The 12,424-nt window shown below is 36.3% G+C and overlaps 1 protein-coding gene across 1 annotated transcript in view; it reads right to left on the minus strand.

Annotated features, from left to right (window-relative positions):
- The window catches only part of LOC134840636 (large ribosomal subunit protein eL14-like), a 40,189-nt gene extending 34,287 nt beyond the window's left edge, over positions 1–5,902 (minus strand). The window contains exons 1-2 of the mRNA XM_063856580.1: positions 5,690–5,902; positions 4,503–4,711 (exon numbers count right to left, since the gene is read on the minus strand). Of these exons, the coding sequence (XP_063712650.1) occupies positions 4,503–4,711; positions 5,690–5,744 (264 nt within the window). The 5' untranslated portion in view covers positions 5,745–5,902. The remainder of the gene's footprint in view (positions 1–4,502; positions 4,712–5,689) is intronic.
- Positions 5,903–12,424: the final 6,522 nt, after the last annotated feature.

Raw genomic sequence — 12,424 nt, forward strand, 5'->3', positions numbered from 1 at the left:
AAAGAAAACATAATAGATGGCGAAAGTTAGCAAATTTGTAGAAGCAATTGAAGTTGGAATATGATTGACGAGGCGATAAAAGTAAATAAAAACTAAAGGGTTAACCGCCAATGCCCAGAATCTTAGACTGATAAGATTGCATAGAGGATCCTGATAAAAATCATCAAAGGAAACATCAACAAGAGCCCAGGCAAATTTCAAAATTAATGGGTATTGATTGTACAGAGATACCACCTCTATTGATGGTGCATTACAAAAAAATGGAAGTCTGCTCTTTTCAAATAAGGTGCGGAACATAATCAACGCACCAATTTCATTCAATACAGAAAGTTGAAAGTATTTTTTTTCCTTTTTGTCTGAACTAAAATCAACAGTAGCTTTTAAGACATCGTGTTAGGGTTTTAACTCCACCTTTGTTAGTCAAATTGACAGAAATCCTAACACTGGAATAGATGAACACCGAGAAAAAAAAACATTTACGGCAGTGTGGGAAAGAGAAGAAGAAAGCCGGAATCTCATGACGAAGCTAACAAAAGCATTAAGCTACTGACTTTAAAAGCAGTTGGCATCTAGAAGAAGAAGAAGCCTAAAATAAACATGCGCGATGAAATCAGCAGCAGGCAATTGAAAGTTAAAGCAAAGTTTGAGATCAAAAAATTGGCCCAAACAAAAATGAACAAGTTTCAAAATAAAAAAAACTGACCTGTTCCGAAATTGGAAAATGAAGCAATCGAAAAAATATTTTAAGATTCAATAACATTACATGGCCAAACTGTGCACTGAATAGGTGCACAATTTTGTTTTTGTATGTTCCTGGACTGCAGAGACATGTCTTTGAACATGTTAAAATTTTGTCAGAGATTGAAAAAAAAGAACAAAGAGAGCGTCCATGTTGCCGAATCTGCTCACAATTCTAAAGAGACTCATTTTGGCCTCGTGATGATTATTAAGAAATGAATTTCATTGAAATCTCAATGATAGAAATTAGACAAAATAATTTTTTTTAAATTTCGGCTCGAAATTTCAGTTTGCAAACGCTTGAATGGTTGATTTTTTTGTACTTTTGAATAGTCAAGCATTATTAGTAAATTTTTGTGATCCATAATTTTTTCAAAATTTTAACTTCCATTGAATCTGATGCGAAAACATTCATACATTGCATTTTAAATCCTTCTATCTAAAAGGTGGAAATTGGCAGGAACAGCAGCTAAGGTTCAGAGGAAAAATTATTGTCAATTAAAAGACCAGAAAATTGTCAATTAAAAGACCTAACTTGCTGTGCAAAAACCACAAACGGCATTTATTATCCTCCCCAAAATGGGAGCGCAAAATATTCTCGGATCGGATTCAGCATTCGGGCAAAATAAATTGATATGATAGTGGTTCTGTTGCAACAGAATTACACACGCATCTCAAGCGGTCTTTTATAAAAAACCTCCTCTAAAAAATCATAAAAAGTGCAAGAATTTATGCAAAAGTGTGAAAATTTTCTGGACAAGATTAGCGTTGTTGTATAATATTTTCTTTACGGATCGTAGTTGTTGACTCAACTCCGAATGTTTTTCCATGATATTCGATAATATATAGTTTTTGATGAAAGAAAAAAAGGATGGAATGCTATTTTTAACGACAGTTTTTTGGCGCAAGTCTGAACCGCTCATAGAAACTAAGGGACTACCGTTTTTTGCTTTTTTTCTACACAAAGATTTGTTTAACAGTCCCATTGAATTTTTTACTTCCAAACTTTAATATTCTCTCGGGCCAGTTGCGGTCTTGTTTGCGCAAAAGTGAAATCCCTTGATTACCTTCAGCCGTATATATTTGTGACATTGTTGCTTCTTTTTCATAAGGTTCACATTTGTTTGCTTTCCAATTGACAAAAAATAAGAGTTTGAAGGAAAAATGACATTTTCTAAATTGGAAAGTATGCACATCCATGTACATACAGAAGTACCATTTATTGGTACATATGTTTTTGGAATCACTTTTTTCGGAATGAAAGGTTGCCATGTGTTTTGTAAGAAGTGAATATAGGTTTTTTACGAACAATCAGGATTGTGATTTTTGGGCTAAAAAATAGCTTTAAGCATTATAAATTTTTAAAAATGTGTTGCAGGAGCATTTTAAGGAAATAAAATGAGACAAATAAGATCTCCGTTTTGATTTTACGCATTTTGTCTTTGTTTTCTCTTGGTGTAGATAAGAATATTTTATAAATTGATTCTAGATAATTTATATGAGTCAGTGTTGAAATTAATATCAAAGTTGGTGACGTTTTTGTCTTGCTTTTACTAAATAAAAAAGTGAAAGGTTTTAGAGACAACATTTTTTTCTGAGTGAATCAGTAATCCTGAGGAGAACATGTATTGCTGCATACTAAACAACTCGAAGATAAATTTTTTTCCGACTTTTGAATTTTTTGAGTGTTTTTTTTTCAGACCAACTTCAGTGATCAAAACAAAGCAATTTTTCAATAATTAACCTTGCATATTCCAAAAAATGGAATGATAACCCCTTTCAGTTTTAGTGTTTGAGTAGGAAAAAAATTATCCTTGATACTTTTTCTTAAAAGTTCTGGGGGTGCGGTTTGCAAACGCCATTTTTGGTTGAAAACTAATTTCCAAATTTGATGTATGAAGCAGAAAACGCAACGCGATTTTGTCTGTCTTTGCGAATTATCGCGCACTCAGCATTTTTTTGAAGTTGAAAGGATTCAAGCTAATTGGCTGTAGTAACTCCCATTCGACTCCTATTTTGACATTTGTTTTTTTTCTCCAAAATGTTTAATTTATGCCAAAATATTCTATAAGCAATTCGAGATCCCTTAAGGGCATTTTTATAAGTTTTTTTTTTCCTGATATATGTTCTATGAGAAGGTCAAAATTCGCTAAAAAACAAGACTGCTCGTATATCAGGGCAAAGCCCTGAATGTTCCGACTGTCCCTTAAATCATATCAAAGAGTTTTTGTGAAAAAAAATTGAGAACCTATACATTATGGACAATAACAAAGCGTAAATTTTTGAGTCGTACGAAACTAATACTATCAATTAGCTAGCCTCAATTCAATTTGGAACAATTTTGCAGTGCGGAATAATTCGCCGCGCATAAATAGATCGCGTTACGCTCTCGGCATTATGAATAAACTCTTCAAAGTGCGCATAGTTTAGTCCAGAACATGGCAAATTTGACAATTTTCAAATACCCAGATCTTTACAGAAAATAACCGGAGGTGAAAGACCTTTTAAATTTTGAACTCAGGAAGTCGATATCTTCAATGGGGTATAAAAAATTTGCGTTGAAATTTATTGTTTCGACCGGTGAAAATTGACTAAATAAAAAAACACACCGAGAAAAAATAATCCGTTTTGGTCGAAAGTCGGAACAAAAACACTTCGAACATCATAGTAAAAATATAAGTTGGAACTCGAGGAATAACTGAATTGGAAATTCAGTGTGAATGAAATTTTTTGTTCCGACTTTCGAGGAAAGTGACGGAATATTTGAGCTCCGTAATTTTCTTATCCAGACAAAATTTCGGCTTTTAAACTAGCCATTTCTGACAAAAATTTTCACCTGTGATCTTTTTTTATCAAGTTGGGACAGTATGGCCGGAATGAGACAATTAACGCGCGATATAATTACATTTAACGCGCGAGCTATGAACGCGTAAACGGAGATTTAATCCGTCTTAGAAGTTGTTGCAAATTGACTAAAGCATGATACTTGTCAAATTTTGTACCTTACTAGGAGCAAAAACTATCACAATATTTTTATATGGCGTGTGGGGGATGATTGCTAAAATAATCTCAAAAATGATTAATTTTTTTTTATTAATTCTTCAAATTTATATCGATCAATCCTCTATGGGCCTTAAAAGGCAGTCGGAATATTCAGTACTTCACCTTGATGCCAGCAGTTTTGTTCGGCATTTTTGGTCGATCAGCAGTGAGAATTATATCGCATGTTTGTATTAAAAAATTTATATGGATAAACGATTGCTGTGCAATTAAAACCGAGTCGTCTGATCACGCTTATTTTTGCAATGAAAAATATATGAACTCCAAAAAATCATTTTTTAAAAACTTGGTTTGGAAAAATTTGTTTGATATAATTACAAATTTTCAAAGTTTTTCGGTTTTTTGTTTACCTAATTTGAAGGGACTGCATTGGTTAAAAACTTAGAAGAGCAAGTAAAAATATCAAAATTAATGCTAAACTCGAGGAATGATTAGACTGGGGATTCAGTCTGAAATTCAGAATCGGAAAGTTTTTCTGAACAAGAAAAAGTTTTGACCGTTTTTTTTTTGGTTTTTGTATCTAATCTGATCCATGATTATTGTTCACAAAGGCTTTAAAATGATATATCACGTGATCCCCTACGTTGTCACGTGATCCCCTACGTTGTGTTTTTTGAGGCCGTCAAAGTGCGTTGAAAAAACTCTACGTCATAGTTCCTTCGGGAAATGGTCTTAACAAAAAGCGGCCCATTATAAAATGTAACCTTGTCCTCATCTTCTGATTCGTCGGCCTCATCTTCAATCTGATTGGCTGCCGAGAATAGGTTGGAGCCACCCGGCGCTGATTGCACTGCCGACTCCTCTACCACAGGAATTGTCATTTCTTCTTCTGGTTGCATTTGGGGGGCGGGGGCGTCGGATGACTCACCCTCTTTTTTGACTCCGTCTCCGCCAAACATGTTCATAACGGCGGCTAAAAAAATTTCACACATTGATTTATATCTTAATTTTTATATCATAACCTTTGCCTTGAAAAAAAATGAGGCCGACTATGGAAAAACAACCTGTAAAAAATATATATATTTGACAATTTAAATTGCTTCTATATTTAATTTCTGTGTTTTTATCCTTTGTAATTTCAACTAATATCAATTAGTATTAGCAATGTACGTTTTATTTTATATTTCATTCAATGAAAAATGTTTCGCTTTCATTATTTTCGATTGACATTGCGATTGAATTATGGCCAATTTGCCACCAGGACATACATTCCTCACAGACAGTAAAGGGATCTCTTTAACTATATCCCCCCTCGGGTAACTAGTAACGAATATATCCTCTATAGAGAAACATATTAATGGTTCAGCATATGAAAGCTTATACCTTATAACGAATATCTCCTTTTGGCAAAAGGGGGGATATATTAACAGAGATCCCACTAAATTTCACAGGAACTTTTTGGCATTCTAAACAAAATGCGATTTTGGTGTCCTTGCGAAATAATTTTGAGGGAAGAGCGCTGACGAAACATTTGGCTGTGGTACTGAAAAACTTTAGCAAATGTAGTGATTCTAGGGTTGCGGCAGAGCTCGAAAACTCGAAATTATTGACCTGAATGTTTTTTCATAAAACGCCCTTGTATATTGAATTTTTAATTTTTTTTAGCTTTCTTTTCATGTTTTGTTCATTATTCATACGGTACTCATGATCTTGAATGCGGATTTGCAAAACAGCTTCATGATAATAATTAGATTCTTATGGCAAAAAATTTAATATCGCCCTCCAACTTTAAAATGAGACTAAAACAAATAGATTTTATCCTTACACAAATCTGACAAGGATTTAAAGAGACGTCGACACGATCATTGTACTAGCGCTTCGTTAGTCCTTACAAGATAGGCGCAGAAAACAAAAAAAGAACCACCAATTTTAAACTGATTTTTAAACTGACCTTGAGCTGATTTTTTCTTCAGCCTCTCTCGTCTTTCACGAAGAGCTTCCGACATGTTTGAATGATTCTTCTACTGAAAACAACTTCTGTAAAAAACGTTCTATCTTATAGTAAAACGCGATGAAAAGTTATATCTAGTTAAAGCTATACTCAAAGTACGTGTAAGCACTCTCGAGTGTTTTAACGAGGCTCTTTTCATCAAAGTTAAATCACGTTAATACTTGTGCTAATTTGCGTTATTTTTTATGATTTGCTTTGGCATGTTTACTACATAAAACGCATTCCAAACATCATTATAAGCTTCTTTTTGGTGCACGAAATTCTGTCTTATATCAGAGACAAGTAAACAAGTGATCAAAGATATCATGAGCGGTGCGTATTTTTATTCTTCGACTTTGTGCTGGTATTTTACAACCTTCGTGAAAACAAAGATTTTTATTCAAGTTTTTAAAGCATATTTTTCATGATAAGATATTCATAAGAACTTTAAACAAAATAGTCGGAATATTCGAAGTTTATTAAGGAGCCCTCTTTGGCGAAACTTTTGGTGCCACAGTTACTTAAAAACAGTAAAAACAAAATGGCTAGAAATATGGCTGTCATAAGATAGTATCAATCCTTTGAATAAATTATGCAACCAGAACTGAGGGGGTGGGTGATGGAGGTCGCCTATGCTACTCCTTCCTCCCCTCGGCACGTGGTACTGAATTAATGAGCATCTTAAATGGCAAACTAAATGGAATGTTCACTTGGCCAGAGTTTGAAGAGTATGATTTTCAGATGTATGAACAAAATACATTTGAGTGGCTCAAAATTTTGTTTGCATTTGGACCTCCTGTCATGATAATAGCTCCTAAGAGTCAGTGTTCAAGGAATAGAGGTTCTTTGTCTGTATTTTCAAACTCGATCATCGGCGCTTTTTTTGCTGTTGCGTATTCGCTTTTTTTTCTTTTGGCCGATTTCTGATTGAGCGCCTGGTGATTCAAGGCACAGTTAGAAGTTATCGAGAAAAAATTTTGGTAACTTTTGGTAAATGAAAAATGAAAAGACAAATGCCTTTTTTTGAATACCCAATTTGCAAGCTCACGAAAAGATTTTTATGTTAAAATCTATGCTTGGTTTTTCCCTTGGTCTTTTCTTTAAAATGTTAAACTTTTCTTTGTTACATCTGATTAATTATTTGTCATGAGTGAAATACTGCGGCGGAGGCCAAGTTAATGTTTTCTTAGCGGTCAGACCTCCTCTGACTAAATTAACAGTTGGTTGCGGTTTTTGTGCAGATCTAAATCGAAGTTTTCGGAAAGCACGCGGCCGTACTTGAACCGTCGGTCGACCACCGGTATATGGACTTCTGGGCGGACGCTCCCTGTTTTGCCTGGGAGCTCTTCCTCCTCCTAATGCTGCTACTTGAGAATTAATAGACAACATTTGAGAAATAGAGGTCCTATCTTTTCTATCAGGAGTCTGTAGTATTTGGTCAGTGAGATCCGGTGGCTCCTCTTCCTCCTGATTTTGGTCTTCTGTTTGCGATTCTTGAAGTGAAGTTGGATCTTGAGGAGCTGCTTCTGAAGTTGCGACTTCGTCTCTTTGGGACTCTGTTTCCCAGTTGGAGCTTTCGTCAGAAATTGTTTCAAACCCGGATCCCGAACCACTTTCAGATCCCGATTCATCTTGTGGTGATGGTTCTTCAGCAATTGATTCCGGCCCAAACCCTGTCTCGGCATAGTCTTCCGGCTCAGTTTCCCATTCCTCTTCTGCTTCTGCCAGTGGCGCCAGTGCCAGACTCGCCCCGGTTTGCGATCGACTGCGAATATTTCTCTGGATTCTTCTCGCCAGCCGACTCTTCTCCCGGGCGTCTCGTTGCTCGTGTCTGGCAAATACACTAGCAGGTTGTTCTGTAGTTTCTCGTCTTGCTTGTTCTTTGGTTGCTGAAATTGTTCTTTTCGGTGTTGGTTGATTTTGTAACAGACTCACAGGTTTGTATGGTGCATAAGGTTGCGTAACATTTGCGGCCGCTTTTTCCTCCAAATACTTTTCTTCGTGCATTCTCATTTTTGATCTGTTATCTAGTCTGTCTATATCCCAGCCAGCTCTGTTTCTTACCTTTTTCACTTTGTAGCCACGAGAACCCAAAGTCAGCAAGACTTGCTCTTGCGAGCTTCGAATTGGCTTTACGTAGTCCTTTAAGACCGAGTAGGGGGGCGCGGGTCCCGGGTAAAATCCTAGGAGGTGTTTGTAAAGAAAATAGAAAAATAACTCGACAGCATCAACGATGTTTCCTGTGTCATACTCGTAACCCTGCTCAACTGCGGGTTCGACTCCATTGCATATGCCGTTGAATTCAAAGAGGTATAGTTTGATCAATTGGTAAGTCTCGTAGTTTTTGAACGCTTTTGCATGGTACTGAAAAATTGTAGTCAACTCCGGAACTTTCAGCCATCTTTCGAGTTCTTGAGATTCCTCCTCGTTTAAGATTTTGCCCTCTTCTAACAAAGCCTGCAACAAATTCTCTATAATATGCCATGCTAGTTCGATTCGATTTCGTTTTTGACATGGACTTTTTTCCGTTGGAATAAAAATTATATTGGCCTTGTCATTTTAATGGAGTTTTTCTTGGTCAGCAAAGCAACTGTATGTCTAAATATTTTTTTATATACTTGATTATGAAAAATCATGCATTTAGCTCTAAAATATCTGTGAAAAAAATAAAATTTGAAACAGGGTGAAAAAGGAGAGCAAAAAAAAACATATGGTAAAGCGATCACTTAGAAAGCCTCAAATCGTGTATTTGATCCCTTCCATGGCAATAAAAGGTGTAAGGGTTAGCTAAAACTTGACCTGTGCCTTTAGGTCTACAACAGCTCGACCGATTTTGGTTGCAATAGTGCTACCACGTGAAACTTCGAGACGCAAAAACCTACCTTGAGTCGCGAAAAAAAGCTTCGCTCATCAAAACAACGGCTCTTTTCCAGTCCCCCCCCCCACCTTTCAAAATACCGAGTTTTATGTTTGTTTTACGTGTTATTACGGCTAAATACGTGATGTTACGCTGTAAAGTATGAAGAACAAATCTGTTCACAGTTGTTGATTTGTTCACCACGCCAAATTTCATTGCATTATGACAAGGTTAAATAAGCTTTTCAAAGTTGAATTTGAAAGGGGGAACTGGAAAAGAGCCAAAACAACTAAGTCTGGAAAATGCAGAAGTAATAGAACTGGACTGCGCTTGGACAAGCATACATTTTTTGCAGAAACGACTATTTTGAAAACAAAAACCGCAATATCGGTCATTTTAGTTTTGCGTCGTGAAACTTAACCAAAATATAATTGAGTGGGCCTAACTAGGTAAAAACTTGGTAAGCGCCTGTCGGAAATTGAGAGTTTTTGGTCGCATCTGTCAAACAATAACATGTTTTGGTCGCGCCGGTCTAGGCATAAGGCATTTTGGTCGAGGCGATCAAAACCTATGTAAAGTTGATCGCGTTGCTCGGAAAATAAGGTCGAAATCTGATTTAAGAGCACGCCTGATTTGAGTCACGCTCGACTGCCTTTACAAGATGTAGCAATACAGTTCGTTGAAACTATAACTCAATAAAAAAACTATAAAATGGGCTCTTTTCCAGTTTCTCCGAAATTTTAAAATTTCAATTTCGATTTCTGTTTTAGGTTTTGGCTAAACGCGTGATTGTACGAAGTAAGGTATGGAGAAAAACTTGTTCACAGAGGTTAATTTGATCACAATGTCCAATTTCAATGCATCATGAGAAACCTTGAAAAAGATTTTCAAAATTAAAGTTCAAAATTGGCCGGAGATGGGGAGTGAAAAAACGCCTTAAAAAGATTCATTTTACGGCTCTTTTTCCTTCCTCCACCTGCAAAATTTTATTAGTAAAATTTTGGCCTTGTAATCCGAATGCTACTAAAAAAATTATGTAATTTAAGTAATTAGGTGATAATAAACATAATTGGTCTTCATATTCAACCTTGTAGAACCCCTCGTTACACCATAAAATGGTTGCTTATGTGAAGTGGAAGGAAAAGGAAAAAGAGCCCATTTTACCCCTTCTACCATTTGTTTCCTAGCTCTTTTCCACTTCCACTTTCCCCCACCGTTGAATTTCAAGTCTTCAAAAACTATTTTAACGTTGTCATAATGCAATGAAACTTTGCATGGTGAACAAACTAACTAATGTCAACAGATTTTGGATGCATCACATCTTGATATCATGCCTGTAGCCGTTATAGCAACAAGTAAAAAATGAAGAATTTGAAAAATGGGGGGGGGGGGGTTGGAAAAGAGACTTTTTCTTTCCATACAAGCAGTTTTTCCTTTTTCTGATCACATTATTTAATTATCATCAAAATTGGCGTGTCGGACTTCATTATGCGAAGCCTAATTGGAAAAGTGGTAAAACAGATATGAGCTCAATTGTCTGGTAGACTCTGCCTGACCTTTATGTCATCTTCAGATCCAAATTTGTCCTCAAACGGATCATCCGGTATGAGTTCGTTAGAAAAATGCGCCATCAGATGGAGGGTCAAAGGCGTTGTCACTTTCGCTGGAACTGGAACTATATACCCCGCACCCAGCATGTACACTTTTTTGTTGTAAAAAAAGTAGCCCCTTTCGAGGTAGAAGACGTCGTGCAATGTGATGTCAGGGTAGTCGGGGGTTCTGAGAACATTCACTTTTCTACAGTCCTGTGTGTATTCGGTGCCACTGGTTCCTTTGCGTCGGTAGCTTCCAGGAGGTAAAATGTAGACCTTATTGGATGACTCTTTTCATATTTGACACGCCAGTCATAAAATAACATCCAGTTTTTTAAAAAAAAATGTATATATTTTGATTTATTCCAATCCACCTGCCTGACTTTTAATATACCAAAACAAGAACGAAAAACTTTTTAAGTTGGAACTTATTGGTGCGTATAAGAAGACATTCTAAAATTTAACTAAAAACAGTAATGACTTCAATTGAAAACCGATATTTTGTCAAACTGGAGAATAAAATTGATAGGAATTTGGTAAGATTTTATAGGAATTGTTAGGAATTTGGTTCCGTGAAGCGCACTAACTTTCAAAACTAAATATTTTTTTCATATTTAACATCTTACAACTCTTCCTTCCCCTTTTCAATGTCGGAGCAAAATTTATTTTTTTATCTGACAAAGTAGAAGGGAAAAAGAGCGGCTCTTTTTCCTTTTCCCCCCACCTGCAAATTTAGCCAAAAGAGCCACCTGCTTAACATTTCCATCGCCTTCCCAGCCATCTGTGAAAAAGGCACTCATGTAGCTGATTTGGTGGGTAGGCAAATTCTTCAAACTGTACTGACGAAATATTTCCCCCGAGAATCCCTTAATGGGTATTTCGACGCCAATTCGTGTTCTGTATCGTCCAAAAACTGAAGTATAGTCGTGTATCAATGGGTTGACTTGACATTCAACCATAGACAGGCCTGCAAAAATGTTTCATTATTCATCCATCATCATATACATTTTCAGTTTTTGTAAAAATGGTTTTTTTCTTTTCCCTTTACCTGCAAAGTTTAAAAAATGAAAATTTTGTTCACATTATTCGATTGTTTTGAAAGTTGGTATACGGACTAATTAGGACGCGGCAAACATATTTGTGTGTCTGCATATCCTTGTAAAACCACTCGTTACACCATAAAATTGATGCTAGTGTGAGGTTATGGCAAAAAGAAAACGAGCCAATGCCCCCCCCCCCCCCTCTAAGTCCGCCCTCTGGTATGAACATTTTTCAACAGTTTTTTATTGTAATTTTACGAGGGGGTGGAAAACTGAAAACGAGCTGCTTTCCTAATTTGAATGATGAGAGAATAATGAACAAATGCCTGGAAAGGTTCCATCCTTTTTGAACACTGGAAACGTTCCAACTGGAGAAGTTTCAAGCTGGACATGGTCCAATTTTTTCGCAATCTCCGCCCTTCTTGGCTTAATATGACCGACACCAGTTTTCTTTTTTAAGAAATCCCTCGGTTGTTTTAATGTCAACTTTTGCTTGGTGTGTTTTTTGGTGTCTCTTTTTTCTTGGAACATTTGTCCTTCTTTTTTTAAGTTCTTCCGGGCTCGCTGGTCCCATTTTTTGTTATCGCAGATGTTGGAGTACTTTGTGGGCTCTTTTTCACTTTCCGACTCAGGCTGAGGAAAGAATTCCGCTTCGTCTTCTTCATCAGTAGCCTTAGCTTTCAACATTGTTTTTAATTTTATAACTTACGGTATGATTGGTTATAAGAATATATTACAGCTTTAGTCTTCTTTAGGCACTCTAGCCATTAGTTAAGTGACCTTGGTTCAGCTTCGCACCTTTTCAAATTTTAATCTATGTTTTTTGGTTGCGTAACTTGTGGTTTTATTCTGCCATTTTCGAACCTTGTTTCTAGAAAATCATTTTAAAGAAAAAATATATGCACGTGAAACAAATATTTTTTGCACGTTTTCTGTCCTGCAAACAGCTAGGGGTCTGCTCCAGTCCCCCCTTTGAAATTCAATTTTCAAAAGCTTATTTACGTTGTCATAATGCAATGAAATTTGGCATGGTGAAACAGTTGGCAACTGTGAACAGATTTGTTGTTCATACTTTACATCGTTTTTAGTCGTAACATCACGTAAAACAAACATAAAAACCAATATTTTGAAAGGTGGGGCGAAAATGGACAAACGCGAGTTAAACCAAGGCGGACAAAAGTGACTAACTGCAGGTGCTACAACTGCG

Source organism: Symsagittifera roscoffensis, chromosome 2 (genome assembly GCF_963678635.1).
Source record: "Symsagittifera roscoffensis chromosome 2, txSymRosc1.1, whole genome shotgun sequence".
NCBI classification, from domain to species: Eukaryota; Metazoa; Xenacoelomorpha; order Acoela; family Convolutidae; genus Symsagittifera; species Symsagittifera roscoffensis.